Source organism: Podarcis liolepis (assembly GCF_965112155.1).
Source record: "Podarcis liolepis genome assembly, chromosome: 2".
NCBI lineage: Eukaryota > Metazoa > Chordata > Lepidosauria > Squamata > Lacertidae > Podarcis > Podarcis liolepis.
In genome coordinates, this window is record NC_139555.1 from 111,251,550 (window position 1) to 111,268,017 (window position 16,468).

At 46.1% G+C, this 16,468-nt stretch overlaps 1 protein-coding gene and 1 long non-coding RNA gene across 4 annotated transcripts; one reads left to right on the forward strand and one right to left on the reverse strand.

Annotated features, from left to right (window-relative positions):
* Window positions 1–3,984: 3,984 nt before the first annotated feature.
* LOC310702073 lies at window positions 3,985–7,593 on the forward strand. Of its 2 annotated transcripts, none has more exons than XR_014523197.1 (3): window positions 3,985–4,113; window positions 4,374–7,353; window positions 7,484–7,593. It is a non-coding gene; the product is annotated as an uncharacterized lncRNA (long non-coding RNA). The 2 variants fall into 2 exon arrangements; XR_014523198.1 differs by having other exon boundaries at window positions 4,374–7,348; window positions 7,491–7,592.
* A 274-nt stretch (window positions 7,594–7,867) lies between these two features.
* LOC310701650 (uncharacterized protein) lies at window positions 7,868–16,468 on the reverse strand. 2 transcript variants are annotated; one of them, XM_083492878.1, is made up of 5 exons: window positions 16,372–16,468; window positions 12,141–12,223; window positions 11,106–11,232; window positions 10,897–10,992; window positions 7,868–10,278 (listed from the first exon to the last, which is right to left on the reverse strand). In XM_083492878.1, the coding sequence occupies exons 2-5, from the start codon at window positions 12,213–12,215 to the stop codon at window positions 9,179–9,181; spliced, it is 1,398 nt and encodes a 465-aa protein (XP_083349004.1). In that variant the 5' UTR covers window positions 12,216–12,223; window positions 16,372–16,468; the 3' UTR covers window positions 7,868–9,178. The 2 variants fall into 2 exon arrangements, with proteins under 2 accessions (XP_083349004.1, XP_083349003.1); XM_083492877.1 differs by lacking the exon at window positions 16,372–16,468 and adding an exon at window positions 14,024–14,243.

The following is a 16,468-nucleotide window of genomic DNA, read 5'->3' on the forward strand; positions in this document are numbered from 1 at the left end:
TTTTGGCAGTTCTTTCGTGGTGGTGGGAGGGGGGGCAGCCTAACGTTGTTTTTGTTTAATAATAATAATACTAATAATAATAATAATAATGTATATTGTATTTTAAAATTGGGTTTCAGAGTTTTTAGGGGTTTTTGAATGTTTTATGTAGTTTTTCAATTTCATTGTTCTGTATGGGACAATGACAATAAAGATATTGTATATCTAATAATAATAATAATAATTTTATTTTATTTATATCCCGCCCTCCCCGGCCAAAGCCGGGCTCAGGGCGGCTAACACCAGTAAAATTACAATGGGAACATAATAGCGGGGGACGGGGGACGACACCCAATTTAAAATACAGGTTAAAATGCAATTTAAAAAGCAGCCTCATTTTAAAAGCAGCCCCCGCCTTTCCCCCTGACAAATAAAAATAAGAGCAGCTGGGGAAAAAAAATTGGGGGACAATAATTAAAAAACAATTAAATTAAATATAACATTAGGGATTAAAGCATATACAGAACCTTGCTAATTACTGCAGAATTTCCTCCCCGCCCCCCCCAAATGTGCTGGAAAGTCCTGCATTGTAGAGGGTCGGACTAGAGTGGGGTCCCTTCCCACTCTACATTTCTGAGATTCTATGAAATATTTGTTAAACCTCAACAATATTCCGCCGTACTCACGTTCCCTGTTTGCATTGATGCTTCTTAATGCTCTTCTCCCACCCTCTCCTGGGTATCTTCTCTCTTTTCTTTCTTATTTCCCCCCCTTCTCTTATGATTTTAAAGCTGCAGTAAAATTATATGGGGGGGGGAAGGAAATAAACAGGGCCTTGCTGGATCAGGCAAAGAATCCTTATAACAACTTTGGATCGGCAGAACTGGCACTGTTACAGGTACCATATAATACTTGCTCCAGGTTGGTAGGGAATCAATCTTTTAGTGCGGCACCATTTACACTTTGGAAGGCAGATGCCTTCACTGAACTCTTTTCAGTACCTGCTGGAAACATTTTTGCTTATGCATGCCTACCCAGATATGTAGAATGCTGACGTGTGTTTTATTCAACTTTTTATCTTAGTGTTGACATCAATTTTTTAAAGAGTTGTCCTTACTGATAATTACATTGTTTCATTCTTTTTTATTCAAACTGCTTTGAAGTTGTTGGTGGGTTGTTGTTGTTGTTTTGCAATCAAGTGGTATACATTTTTATGCAGTAAATAAATATTGAATCCTAGAGTTGTTTCCCATGAACTTTCTTCTTTTTTTCTTTTAAAGAAAGGCTTGTGCTGTAAGTTACGGGATATAATGAACATAGTCAAATGAAAAGATAAAGTGAAAATACAACAACGGGTATTGTTTTATGATAACTTGGAAGTTCCTTTATTGATTACAAGGAATATATGTTAAAACTTTTCTTAACCGTTAACGTGAAAAGTTACGTTTATCCATACAGAACACAAAGACAAGAGACATCACAAAACCCCCCAGGTAAGAAAAAAATCCAATCAGGTTACATCGTTTAATGCATTCTTCTTACCCACTCACGTAAATGATCCAATATATAAGTACCCTATATACTGAGTTTATTCTGAGTATTCATTCTTTCAATCAATCAATCAATCAATCAATCAATCAATCAGCTTACAGCAAGCCCAAGTTACTCTCAAACTGTCCAGAATAATATTCCACTTTTAAATATTACAAGTGCCTTGTATTAAAATATTAACAATAGATCTATGCTGCTGGAGCCAGAAGGATAGTTACCGTATTTTTCGCTCTATAAGACTCACCAGACCACAAGATGCACCTAGTTTTTGGAAGAGGAAAACAAGAAAAAATATATTCTGAATCTCAGAAGCAAGAACAGCAAGAGGGATCGCTGCCCAGTGAAAGCAGCAATCCCTCTTGCTGTTCTGGCTTCTGGGATAGCTGTGCAGCCTGCATTCGCTCCATAAGACGCACACACATTTCCCCTTACCTTTAAGGAGGGAAAAAGTGAGTCTTATAGAGCAAAAAATACTGTATGTTCTACCTCCACTGTCGGAGAAAGTATGCCTCTGAAAACCAGCTGCGAGGAGCTGCAAGGAAGGAGAGCACAGCTGTGATCAGGATTCCTACTTGTGGGCTCCCCAAGGCCACTGTGAGAATAGGATGGGCTTCATGGGCCCTTGGGCTGTCCCGGCACAGCTCTTCTGACGTTCCTATGAACCGGTGGCGCCCGTTGTAGTTTCACTGCCCAGGCGCCAGTCGTTACTCCATTTGAGGCCACAACGAGCGGGAGAAGGAGGAGCGCTCGCTGAATGTGCAACCGGCAAACTCACCTCCAGTGTTGGGGTCTGATGGCAATTGACACTGGTCAGCCCCCATGACCCACCAGAGGACACATGCTGACGGTGTCTGCCATAAAAACAATGCCCGTTTCGCCCTGGCGAGCAGAGCAAAAACAACAGGGTCACCGAAGAAGGGGAGCAAAAGGAAGGGGTGGCCCATAGTGATGCAACAGGGCCACTTCCTTGCCTGCCAGGAAGCCTAACTGTTTAGGGCAGATGTCTAGCCTGCAAACACCAGTTTGTGAGCCAAGTGGCCACTGACCAAGGAGGAGCAACCCCAGGTTTTTCTGGCAGCACCCAAAGGAAGTTGAGAGAATAAAGGTCAGGAAGGTGGGTCAACAACCCCAATGTTACCCCTGAATTTCTCAAGCGACTCTGGGGGCACCCACACCAACCCATGATTTTGATTTAGCTACAACTTGCTACCGCCCGTTTATTTTGGATCTTCAGGGGTGGAAGGGAATATTCCCCCCACCTTTATTTTCCATTTCATCAATTCTATCTAACGTTGATTAAATTATTTTCCTCCAGTATTTCTTAATTTTTAATTCAAGCTTGCTGAATATCATATCTGCATCTTTTTAGCCTATTCAGTTTTTATTTTAACCAGGCTATGGGCTATTTCCACCTATGTAATACTGATTAATATTTTTATCATTTTTTTCCTTTATTTGCAATATATATCATTCATAAATGGTGATTTATACACTGCTGTTTTTTTGTTTTTGTAACCCCACCTCCTGACACAGAAGCACCATGTGTCTCAGTTATGTTTAATTTTGAAGTCATTTCAGCTTTTAAACAAAGGTATCACCCCACAAATGTGTTCTGCTGATTTAGAATATTTTTTCAGTTTTATTCAAGAAGTGTGATGAAATATTTCTGTCCTTGTTCTTTCCCATGCAGAGCTACTTTATATTTATATTTAATATTTAAAAATCTACAGGATTTTTACAAAGTAGTTCTAAGGATATGGGATTCATAAACTAATTTTGTCATCCAGAGCACTCATTATTCTCCCCTTACATAATCCTATGAAATTTAACTGCAATTTGCTATTAGCTCTATCAATCAGATTGCAAACACTGAATCTTATTTGAGATTGCTATTCTAAACACACTTACTAGACAGCAAATCCCACTGAAGACCGTGGGATATTTGTCTCAGTAAACTTGCGCTCTGAATCAGTTGAATATATCCAATAAAACTGATTTTTCACAACACCACAATACTCAAAATCTAATACCTACTTCAATTAAGAAATATTTATTTCTTAAAAACCAACGTGATAAATTAATATAATTAATCATCACAGGTCCCCAATTTGCCATCTCTCTCCTCACGATTGTAATGACTGCAGTAATCACACTGTGGAAAACATTTACAGAACGATGCATACATATCCAGTATTAATTTGCTGGAGTCTTTTTATCCAACATTTAACCACAATATTATTATGCATATCAAATGCCAACTGCTCTTATAAATCCCCCTATCTATTAAACCGATTAATAAGTTCCTTCTTTTATTTAACAACACCAACCAAGGTTGCCATAGTTCATAAAGTGAAACTCAGGACACAGAAGTTATTTTTGGCAAAGTTTTCAAGCCTTTTTTTGCTAAATTTTTTTTAAGAAAGTGGTTTTGAGCTACAGTATTTTTAATGCCAATTGCCAAAATCTACACTACCGACATGGGCCACGTCTGGAAAATTCCACATGTATGTCAACCCTACTTTAACACTGCACATGATCCTGACAAGTACAGTACTTTTGAGTGCCCTTCGATTTTGACCGCCAGTGTTAAGCAACTACCATATTTTTCGCTCTATAAGACGCACCAGACCACAAGACGCACCTAGTTTTTGGAGGAGGAAAACAAGGGAAAAAAATTCTGAATCTCAGAAGCCAGAATAGCAAGATGGATCACTGAGCAGTGAAAGCAGCAATCTCTCTTGCTGTTCTGGCTTCTGGGATAGCTGCGCAGCCTGCAGTCGCTCCATATGACGCACACACATTTCCCCTTACTTTTTAGGAGGGAAAAAGTGAGTCTTATAGAGCAAAAAATACAGTAACTGTTCCAAACTCTCCCACTGAACTCAAATGAGAGGCTGTAGAATCACAGAATCGTAGCGCTGGAAGGGATCCCGAGGGTCATCTAATCCAACCCCCTGCAAGGCATGAATCTCTCCCCCCCCCCCCCGGGGCTCAAACCCACAACCGTGAAATTAAGAGTCTCATGCTCTGTTGCCAGAGCTACCCTATCTGAGTTAAGTGCAAAGCTCATGTTTTGCACGGATTGCCAAGCAGTTATGACCATGCCATGCTAGATGGATTCAAGGTTTCTAGGTATATGGCAGCTTCACGTGTCTCACTATGAGATTTGGAATTGCTTAAATTAGGCTGGGTTGTGCCTATTGATTCTCGCTTAATTATTTCCAGTTGTCAGCGCCTAGGGGCTGTATCTAGCACTTGCAGCCGTGCTCATGCAGCAGACTTCCATGAGTACAACAAAACTTCTACCGCTTCTCCTGTCCCCTCCACCTGCACCCTCAAAATCAGCTCCCAAGGGATGGGGAAGTCAGGTTATTATTTCCACCCCGCAAGGTGGAAAGGAGAGGAAATGGAAGTTCCATTGCATAAGCAAAACTCCAGCGTTCAATGCAGCCCTTTGTAGTGATTAATACTATGAGGTTGTGTTTTAAAAAAGAAAAAACGCCAGAAATTTCTGAGCCTGTTTAAAAAAACGCCAGAAAGCTTTAAAGCGTAATTTGAGCCACGCCAAACACAAAAGAACAAGAAGCAATGAAATATTGCATGTATACATGCACATACATACTGTTTCTATGTAGTGGAATATCAAATCAATAAACGCAGCGTATTATAGGATTATAATGAAATTATAAATTATCAAAGGCAAACTTCACATAAATTGCAAGCTAGAACAAAACATGCAGCACAAAGCAAACATAGAGGGGAAATGAAGGTCACAAACACAACACAAAGAGCAAAGAGCCACGACTGGTGCAGATGTACAGAATGGTGAGCCGCAAAACGAACTTTCCAAGTGCTAGGAATGAACTAGTTCGGTTTCGCAAAGTTCACTGGATTACTTCAAAAAATCTCCAAAGCCGTCCCTATAATCCCCGGGGGAAGAGAACGTGAATTAAGTTTGTTTTGAGGGTAGAACTTTGAACCATGTCTAGTTCAGCTTCAGCTTCTTTCTCTTACGTGCGTTTTTGACCCTTCTAGACTCCCTGGGCCTTTAAAATCGTTAATTGTTTCAACAAAACAAAACAAAGAATTCACACCTTGTCTTCTTAAACTATATCTCACTCTTCAGCACAGCAGCCTGTAGCATCCTGAATGCTGAGATTCTTTTTGGTCAAGGATCCTTTAGGCGCACTTGAATTGAACTGTGGTCTGAACTAGTTCGTTTTGCAAAGGGAAGACACTGAACTGGGAGAAGTTAACTTTTGGACTCACTGAACTTGAGCTAGTTCCTATGAAAAAAAAAGAGCTTTCTAAGCTCCAGACTGACTTTCCAACTTGGCCTACAGCTAGGTAGCCAATAAGTAAATAATTCATTTAACATCACCATCGTTTAATTTTGTTATATTTGTAGCCCACCTCTCCTCCAACGGGAAGCACATGCCCTCCCCCAAAATTTTATGTCAGTTTATTCTGGTGGGTTAGTGAGAAAAATCCTGTCATGCAAAATGGTGGTTTAGGCAGGGCTGGCCTTGCATGAGGCGGCCGGGAAGGAGAGCTGAAGGCAAGAACTGAGGTCTTAATGGTACAAGAAGACTTTTCAAAGTGTTTGCCCTGGGAGGGTAAGGAAGGGCGCCATTTTGGCTCTGCTTCAGGCCGGAGATAAACATCATTAGACTCTGCTGCAGGTTCCAAAATGTACTCTGCGTGTGTGTGTGAGAGAGAGAGATCATGCTCACTGCATACATTTAAAGCAGTATAAAACTACTTTATAAACGGTCATGGCTTCCCCCCAATAATTATGGGAGCTATAGTTTGTTAAGGGTGCCGAGAGTACATTCCCCCTCTCAGAGGTACAGTTCCCAAAGGGATTGACTGTTAAAACCGCTCTGGGAATTGTAGCCCTTGTGAGGGGAATAGGGAGGTCTCCTCACAACACTCGGCACCCTTAACAAACTACAGTTCCCAGGATTCCTTGGGGGAAGCCATGACTGTTCAAAGCGGTGCAACAGTGCTTTAAATGGGATCCCTGAGATTTGGTCTGTGCATATTTTATATCCCCAAATCCACCCACTCTGGACCCACCTCTATGGGATCCCTGTCAGGGTGAAGTACTATCTGGGCTAAGACAGACGTTCTCTCTTGGCAGCTGCAATGTCCCCATGGGATACTGCTTTTCCTTTCAGAAGCGCATGGTGACGGCACATTTAATGCAACCAGAATTTCAGAAACACTGCTAGGAACCGGAGCCAAACCTCCTTCCTGTCCCTGGTGACCCCCACCCCCAGCCATTAAGAAGCAAGGCTGCCCCTATCTGTATATAAGCCTGCTCCAGGGTCTGGTTTAATTTTAAAATTTAAATAACTTTTATTGTTTTTTCCAAAAAGGAGGTTATACAAGATTCTGCAAAAGAGTGCTATCAAAGAAGGACTCTAGTGGCAAGATAAACACCCCGTATACAATTATAGATCATTGTCGAACATAAAATAAAGCCTAAATAAATAAATAAACGGCACCTACGCAGATGTGTGGAAGGTAACAACTAGAACTGTGTATAACATAGACGACGTAATGGTTGAGAAAGACAAGCTCTGGCACCGTCCATATGTTTCCAAACTTCAACTCCCTTCGTCTCTGACCGTTGGCCATGCTTGGCGGCAGCTGAATGGAGCTGAAAGGTTGATACCCTACACACTTTGAGCTCTGGCTCCACCCATCACAGACTTTGGCCCCACGCACTGCTGGCAGGATGTGGCCCCCAACAGATCACCCTCAAGAGAAAGTGGCCCTCAGTGTGTGTGTGTGTGTGTGTGTGTGCGTTTGTGTGGAGTTTCACCACCCCTGCTCTAGAGCAGTGTTTCCCAACCTTGGGTCTTCAGCTGTTTTTGAACTACAATTCCCATCATCCCTGACCACTGGTCTTGCTAGCTAGGGATGATGGGTCCAAAAACAGCTGGAGGCCCAAGGTTGGGAAACACTGCTCTAGAGTACGACAGAACGCTGCAAACCGTAATATACATAGCTAGATGCTCATAAGCATTATCTCGCCTTAGAGACACAGAACTGAGCATAAACTAGGCCGCTAAGCAGCAACAACCAAAGTATTTAAACGACAACAGTGCTAATCGGAAAACTGAAGTGCTTACCCCTACCGTACCATTCCGATTCAAACCCTAACGCGACAGGTACCCAAAATCGGGCTTTGGGTCGCAAAACTGCCAAACGGAACATTTTAAAGCCAGCATTACAGATCAGAACAGCTTTGGTTATATATCTGTACGTTCAGCTGAAATCTTTCCTCTTCTCTCAACTACTCAAAAGCAGCTTATAATTTTCTTTAAGAAAGGCATTCGGCCCCGATTCCCGAAATTCTACTCTTCCTGCAGCTTCTGTGACTGACGGGAACATAGGTATGGCTTAAGGAGATGTTCAGTAAACGAAGGTGCAACTTTACAGAGGAGGCTCCACAGCCATAAAGCATACCAGATATTCAAGGATAATGGGGGCAGCCCTCCGCAGTAACTTCACTCCTGAGCCGAACACTCGGAATCGAAAGAGTACATACCTGATTTCTCCCACACCGTTACAGCCTAGTAACAAGGACAGATACAAACATTTCAGAGTGGTAGGGTGACTGGCAAGGGCCTCTGCTGCCTTCAATATAAATGTGTTTATTCTCTTAGCCTGGGGGGTAAGCTCCAAAAAGCTGGAGCCAGGGAAAGGGCAGTTGCGGACAGCACCAACTGGCTAGCACCCGTGATGTCACAAGCAGCTTTCCCTGCTCCCCCGTTAAGCAAACAGTCGTAAAATATTTGGTGGGTTGGGTTTTCCTGTTTGAGAAAGGAACAAGAGAAGAACGTACGTGAGGTCCGCTGGCTTGTTTGTTAAAGGTAGACAACACACACAGCTGAGCCCATTTGACTTGTTGGTGTGTGGCTGCCCTGCTGACTGCAAAGTCAAGCTCAGGTAAAGAACTGCGGCTATTTGCTAAATACTAAATCCGTCTTCACCCCAAGGTACTTCTCACCTAAGCCTGAGAAGGTCCTCCTGGCATGCTTCCTATAGGTATCTGGTTGGCCACTGTGGGTGCAGGATACTGGACAAAATGGGCCTCTGGCCTGATCCAGCAAATTCTTTTTATGTTCTTAACCAGGTGGTTAAGAAAGCCCAACAGAGACTCCATCTCCTCAGAGTATTGCGGAAGAACGATGTCAACCATTCATGCTGCATCACGGTGTGGTACGCTGGTTTGACATCATCTGATAGGAAGTGCCTGCAGAGGGTGGTGAATACAGCACGAGATATTATGGGCTGTCCCGTGAATCCGCTGGATGACACTGCGGAAGAACGTTGCCTCAGGAGAGTGAGGAAAATTCTCAGGGATGATTCACACCCTGGCCCGCACTTTCTTGATCTCCTGCCCTCAGGCAGAAGATATAAAAGCAGGATTAGTCCCACCAACAGGGTAAAGAATAGCTTCTATCCGTGGGCTGTTAGGCTGCTGAATGAAAAGATAACAACAGGGCAACTGACTTTCGGGTTTGGTGTGTGTGTGTCAGTAAACGAGGGGAATTAAGTGAGCTGAGTTGGGGGTGCTTGGGTAATCTCACTGTATACAAGTTGTACAAGTGACAATAAAGTATTTCAATTTCAATTAAGTGCTGGCTATTTGATACTGAATAAGGCCCCCCTTCTCCATCAAGCTCTCGAGATCGTTGAGGCATTGGCTGGCTTTCGCTCTCAAGTGAACTCTGTGGTGAACACGGAGGTGTGAGTGCCGTGCGAAACACTTCCCGCACTCCAAGCATTTGTAGGGTTTCTCTCCCGTGTGGACTCGCTGGTGCTTCACAAGGTTGGACAGCTGCGAGAAGCATTTCTCGCACTCCATACACTTGTAGGGCTTCTCTCCTGTGTGGACTCGCTGGTGGCTCACCAGGGCCGAGCGCTGAGCGAAGCACTTCCCGCACTCCTGGCACTTGTGAGGCTTCTCCCCCGTGTGGACCCGCTGGTGGTTCACGACGTCCGAATGGATGGCGAAGCACTTGCCACACTCCAAGCACTTGTACGGCCTCTCCCCCGTGTGGATGCGCCGGTGTTTCACGAGGTCCGACTGCTGGGCGAAGCACTTCCCGCACTTCAAGCACTTGTAGGGCTTCTCGCCCGTGTGGACCCTCTGGTGGTTCACAAGGTTCGACTGGTGAGCAAAGCGCTTCCCGCACTCCTGGCACTTGTAGGGCTTCTCCCCCGTGTGGACTCTCTGGTGGTTCACGAGGACGGACTGCCGTGCGAAGCATTTCGCACACTCCAAGCACTGGTAGGGCTTCTCCCCCGTGTGGACCCTTTGGTGGTTGATGAGGACCGAGTGGCGTGCGAAACACTTCTCGCACTCGGGACACTTGTACGGCTTCTCTCCCGTGTGGACTCTCCGGTGCCTGACGAGCTGCGATCTCTGGGTGAAGCACTTGACGCACTCCAGGCATTTGTAAGGTTTCTCCCCCGTGTGGATCCTGTGGTGATTCACGAGGACGGACTGGCGCGAAAAGCACTTCCCGCACTCCAGGCACTTGAAGGGCCTCTCCCCTGTGTGGACCCGCTGGTGTTTCACGAGCTCCGAATGGTGAACGAAATACTTCGCACACTCCAAGCACTTGAAGGGCTTCTCTCCCATGTGGACCAAGCGGTGTATGACGAGATCTGGTTTCTGAGGGAAGCATTTCCCACACTTGCGGCATGAGTTCTTCTTCCTCAAGACACCTGGAAGGGGGTGAGAAAGGGGGGGGGAGACACTGACAGGACTGACCTTCAACTCCAGAAGAGGAAGAATCGTAGAAAGTCAATCAGGGTGAGTTGTGGGAAATAAGCTGTAAATTTCCTGGAGACATTTTTTGCCACAGGAGGTGGTGGCGGCAACCAGACCGCCAAATCGGGTGGCTTTAAAGCTGGAAGTAAGCTGTAAATTTCCTGAGGTAAATTTTTGCCACAGAAAGTGGTGGCTACCAGACCGCCAAATCAGGTGACTTTAAAACAGGCTGAGACAAACTCGCAGAAAAATAAGTCTCTTCATGGCTACTAAACGACTTAGGCCCTAAATATCTGAAAGACCGTCTCCTTCCCTGAAGACCCTCTTTGATCTTAAGATCAGAAGAGGGAGGGAGCCCTTCAGAGGTTTGGTGACTGGGGTGACCCGAGAGATGGTATTCCTTGTGGCAGCCCCAAAGTTGTGGCATTCCCTCCCCACACAGGGCAAGCAAGTGATGTGGGAAGAGGCAACACATCCAAATGTAATGGCTGAGACTCATGGCTGGCCATGGATGGGTGATGGGGACACACCTCAATGGATTATCTGCCTGTTGGCAAGCCCTAGCCTCTCACCTGAGCACCTGCTGCCCAAGTTCCGAGGATCTGGTACCCAGGGAGCTTCTCCTTGTTCCAGACGAGTGATGAGGACAGGCTTTGCAACCGGAAACCCTTGATAAAAGATTTTCAAAAAATTAAAAACCCTCCTCTTCCCACAAAGGGCTATCAGAAAGCAGGAGTTTTTTCTCCCTAGCTTAACAAAACAAAGCAGCAAAGTTCCTTACCTAAGGAGGTCACGTTCTCATAATTCTCCATCATGACCTCTCTGTAGAGAGCTCTCTGATTTGGGTCCAGCAGAGCGCCTTGTGCCTCTGTGAAATAGACGGCCACATCTCCGAAAGTCACCAGCCTCTGGAAGAAAGAAGAATCCTCGTCTCAGCCTCAAAAGCTCTCACCCGCAGAGAGAAAATGAAAGGCTGCAAACATTTCTATATTTCATTCCATAGTACTTATATACCAGAGTGTTTAAACAACCGATCCTTCTTCCTAGAGAGCTCTGGGAACTGTAGCTCTGCAAGGGGAGGAGGGGGGTCTCTTAACAATTCCCAGCACCCTTAACAAACTATAGTTCCCAGGATCCTCTGGGGGAAGCTATGACTGTTGAAAGTAATGTTAATAGTGTACAGTGGTACCTGGGGTTACATACACTTCAGGTTACAGACGCTTCAGGTTACAGACTCCGCTAACCCAGAATATTACCTCAGGTTAAGAACTTTGCTTCAGGATGAGAACAGAAATTGTGCAGCAGTGGCACAGTGGCGGCAGGAGGCCCCATTAGCTAAAGTGGTGCTTCTGGTTAAGATCAGTCTCAGGTTAAGAACAGACCTCCAGAACGAATTAAGTACTTAACCCGAGGTACCACTGTATTGTATCATGTCCACGCAAGCCAGATGCGCAATCCCTCAATGGGCAGCACTTTTCCGTGGAGTTAAAAGGGTATTTTTGCATGTTCAGTGGTACCTCTGGTTGCGAACGGGATCCGTTCCAGAGGCCAGTTCGCAACATAAAAAGAGCGCAACCCACAGCGGCACATCTGTGCACACGTGGGTTGCGATTTGCCGCTTCTGCGCATGCGTGTGACGTCATTTTTGTGTTTCTGCGCATGTGCGAGCGGCAAAACCCGGAAGTAACCCTTTCCGGTACTTCCGGGTCGCCGCAGGATGTAACCTGAAAGAACGTAACATGAAGCAAACATAACATGAGGTATGACTGTACCCCAATCACTTCCACTTGGAAGGACTTTGGGCCCAAAATCTTACCTGAGTTGGCTCAGCTGCAGCTCTTTCCCATCCTCTGGAAGGAGGAGACAATCCGGACAGAAACATGGCCCTCATATTGTCTTCTGCAGAAGTTAAAAAACCAAAGAAAAAGTGGTTCATTTCAAGTACAAAGGAGGTGGGGGGGGATCTCGTTTTTCAACATTACATTGGATTTTATGAGGTAAAATGCACGATGGGAAAAAGAGACACACACACACCCCTATATTCCCCTCCCAGAGCTACAATTCCCAGAGTTCCATGTGAAGAGGATTTGACTGTTGCGCCACTCTGGGAATTGTAGCTTGGTGGGGGTGGGAGGGAAAAGCCCCCATTTACCCTTTTTGCTCCACACCCAGGGCCGGCCCAAGACATTTTGTGGCTTGAGGCAAAGGGACAAGCTGGCAGAAGCTGACCACGTAGGCGGCCGAATCGTGCTTCAACGCCGGCGAGAGGACAGCAGCCCCTTTCACCTCACCTGCGGCTAGCAAGCCACCTTTGGAGGTGCAGGCTAGGCGACATGGCGCTTGCTCAACTCCATCCTCCCAACAGTTCAGCCCCATTCTCCGCCTCACCTGCTGCCCTGAGGCGGCCACCTCAGTCGCTCTAGCACCCTCATCCAAAGAGATCCCAGGCGCACTGACACAGCTCTCCAGTTAAAGGAGCAAGGCACACGATAAAACAGGAAAACGCAAACCAAAATCCGTCGCCCAACATGCGCTTCCTGCATCTGACAGCGCAGACTCCAGTCCGCAAAAACTTCTGCCACCATGACTTCAGGCGCCCTGAGACTCTCTTTGGTGTGTTAGCTGCAACAGACTCGCATCCTTGCCCCCCCCCCCCGGGACTCTGCCCACCTGCACATGCGTTTTGGAGTAGGGGTCAAGAAGGAGGACGCTATCGGAGGCTACTAGCCACAACGGCTACGTCTTTCCTCCACTGTCGGAGAGACAGCATGCTTCTGTATACCTGTTGCCAGGAATCGCAAGCAAAGGGACTGGCTCTCGCACCCGGGTCCTGCCTGTGGGCACTGGGTTGGCGACTGTGAGACCAGGACTGGGTGAATCCTGCTTTCGGTGCACCATATTGATTGGTTTGCAATCCTTTTTTTAAGCCACCCCTCATCCAAAGAGATCCATAGATGTCAACGTTTTCCTTTTTTTAAGGGAAATTTCCTTATTCCGAATAGGATTCCTCGCAAGAAAAGGGGAAAGTTGACAGCTACGAAGAGATCCCAGGGGCACTGACACAGCTCTCCAGTTAAAGGAGCGAAGGCACACAATAAAACAGGAAAACCGCAAACTAAAAACCAAGTGGTTTTTGTTTTTTTTTATAAAGTCCTGCTACTACCCTGTGGGCCGAGAGATGCTGTTTGGTGCCCACAACTCTAACCACCCCTAATGGTCTGGGATGATGGGAATTGCAGCCCGGAAAAATCGGGGGGAGGGGCACCCAGCAAGGCTGCAGAATTGCTAGATGACCCGACTTCCTTTTTGCTTTGCTTTTAAAAACCTGTTTCTTCCTGCCCTGCCCTTCCCATCTCGTTCGATTGCTAAAAAGGGGAGAGGGCAGCAGGCGCCCAAGCAAGCCATGATCTCCTTCTGCCCACCGTTTTTGCCTCCACTGAATTCCCCCCATTCTTCTTCTTCCACCTTTCCAAGGTTTGGGGTTTATGGGGTGGGAGCGGCGGCGGGAGAGGAAACAAAGGAAAACTCCAAAGCCCTGCAGCCGCTCCCTTCTCCACCCCACACCGCTTCCAGATCCATCACCCTCAAAATCTAAGACAGAATCAGAAAAGTGGGGCGGGGGGGGGAGGAAAGATGGGAGCCCACCCCACCCACCCTCCTTCTCCAGGAAGGCAAGCGCCCCTCTTTCTGGACCCTCACCTGCATTGGCTAAATTGCGCACAGGCTCCTCCAGGATGCAATTCGCCAAGGTTGGGGGCGCGCCACCCCACCGCACCCCACTCCCAGCAGATGCCTTTCCGCCCCCCAACCTCCCCACCCCCAGATCCAATGACTCCGCTAGATCTCTTGGGATTCAGACAGCCTGACCCTGGCTGCTGGGACTTGTAGTCCTCTTTTTCTCCCCTCTCTCTCGCCCCCTCCTTTGCCTCTGCCCCGCACAAAAACCAAACAGAGGGGATTCTGGGAGCTGTAGTTCCCCCAGCGCCACCCTCGCCTGTGATTTAGGAGCAAACGCCAGGCTGCCGAGAGCCCTGCTGTTAAAAATATAAAAAAGGGTCTGCGATGGGCTTGCATTTTTCAAAATCAAACAGAAAGCAACAACAGCTTTTGGCGGGTTATAAGCCCGTCGTGGTTTCATTCCGATCAAGCTCATGCCCAAAATTCACTGAAGTGTTTTATGTCCCGTCCTCTGGCTGGGTCGGGATGGCATGGGGATGAGGGACCAACTCCCGTCTCTTGCGGGGGCCCAATTAGTGCCAGTGCCTTCCGTTAAGAGTTTGGGTGTAATCCTTGACGCCTCCCTTTTCAGGGAGGCGCAAATTACAGCAACAGCCAAGGCGACATTTTCCCATCGCCGCATCAAGCAGTTGGTCCCTTACCTTTCCCGCCCTGACCTGGCCACAGTGATCCATGCAATGATCACCTCCAGGCTTGACTACTGTATTTCGCTCCACGTGGGGCTGCCCTTGAAGCTGTCCCACAAACTCCAGCGGGTGCAGAATGCTGCAGCGAGGCTCCTCACGGGGTCTCTGCCATGGGAGCATATTCACCCAGTGCTTTTCAAGCTGCACTAGCTCCCGGTGGAGTACAGGGTCAGATTTAAGGTGCTGGTTTTTACCTTTAAAGCCCTTCACGGCCTAGGACCCTCGTACCTATGGCACCGCCTCTCCCGGTATGCCCCATGGAGAACCTTAAGGTCCATAAATAGCAACACCCTAGTGGTCCCGGGCCCTAAGGAAGTCAGATTAGCCTCAACCAGAGCAGGGCCTTCTCAGCACTGGCTCCGGCCTGGTGGAACGCTCTGCCTCATGAGACCAGGGCCCTGCAGGATCTGATTTCTTTCCGCAGGGCCTGTAAGACAGAGTTGTTCTGCCTGGCCTTTGTCTCTTGGAGCCAATTTGATTCCCTCCCCCTCTTTCTTTTTTCTTTTTCCTTTCTCCTCCTGTGATGAGGCTGCATTTTAATATTTTAATGTTTCAATATTTTAATGTTGCATTTTAATCTTGTTTTTAAGTTGTATTCATTCAACTTGTTTTTATTATTGCTTGTTAGCCGCCCTGAGCCCAGGGGAGGGCGGGGTATAAATAAAAATTATTATTATTATTATTATTATTATTATTATTATTATGTTTCCTAAATGGTGTGTTTTATGACGACTCTCGTCTGATCTGCAGCTGAAGAACATATTTGGTTTAAAGGGAGGTGAGAGTGAACTAGCTGTTAGGTTGCCTTTATTGCGTAGAGGAAAACAAGCTAGCAGGCAGTTTGGTTTCTTCTCATGTGTAGCAGCGTTTGCACCTCTTTCCCTGCTCCTCCTGACCCTAGACTTAAATGTCCGCATGCAAAGAACCGATGCAATGGCTGTTGTACTCCTGGGATAGCTCAGCTGGTAGACCACGGGACTCTTAATCTCGGTCATGGGTTCGAGTTTGGGCACAAGATTCCTGCACTGCAGGGGGTTGGACTAGATGATTCTAAAATGGTCTCATTTGCTGCAGCACAACCTTCTTTCGGACCAGGCCAGGCTGAGGTCGCTGCAGGGTAGAACTCAGGATTGCCACAGCCTCTGTTTCCTTTTGGATTTCCATATCTTTTCCTCAAAAGGCACTCTAGTCTAGCCCTTTCACTTATAGGGATATAATAAGAAATATTCATAACACATTTTGTTTTTTTTAAAGAACACCTCGCTTGTATTTGAGCTTCATTAGCAAAATTTGGTTCAATGGTTCTAATTATTCCATAGCTCCCTGTTCCCAAGGAACTTACATAGTCACTGCGGAGAAATGAATATGCGTGAGTTCGGTCGCATTTGGCAAGAATGAGAATGCTATTATTATTATTATTATTATTATTATTATTATTATTATTATACCGCCCTTCATTCGAAGATCTCAAGATGGTTCCCAGAACAAAAATGCATGATAAAAACTCAAAATGCATAATAAAAACAGAAACAAATCTATAACCCCCTTCCTCCTTCCACAAGCATGTAAAAGGATATGAGATGTCAGTCAGCCGAAGTCCTGATTAAATAGGAACATTTTTACCTGGCACCTAAAGATGACTAATGAAGGTGCCCAACGAGTCTCCCAGGGGAGAACATTTCACAAATGAAAACAATTTGAATAACAGTCACAACAGAAT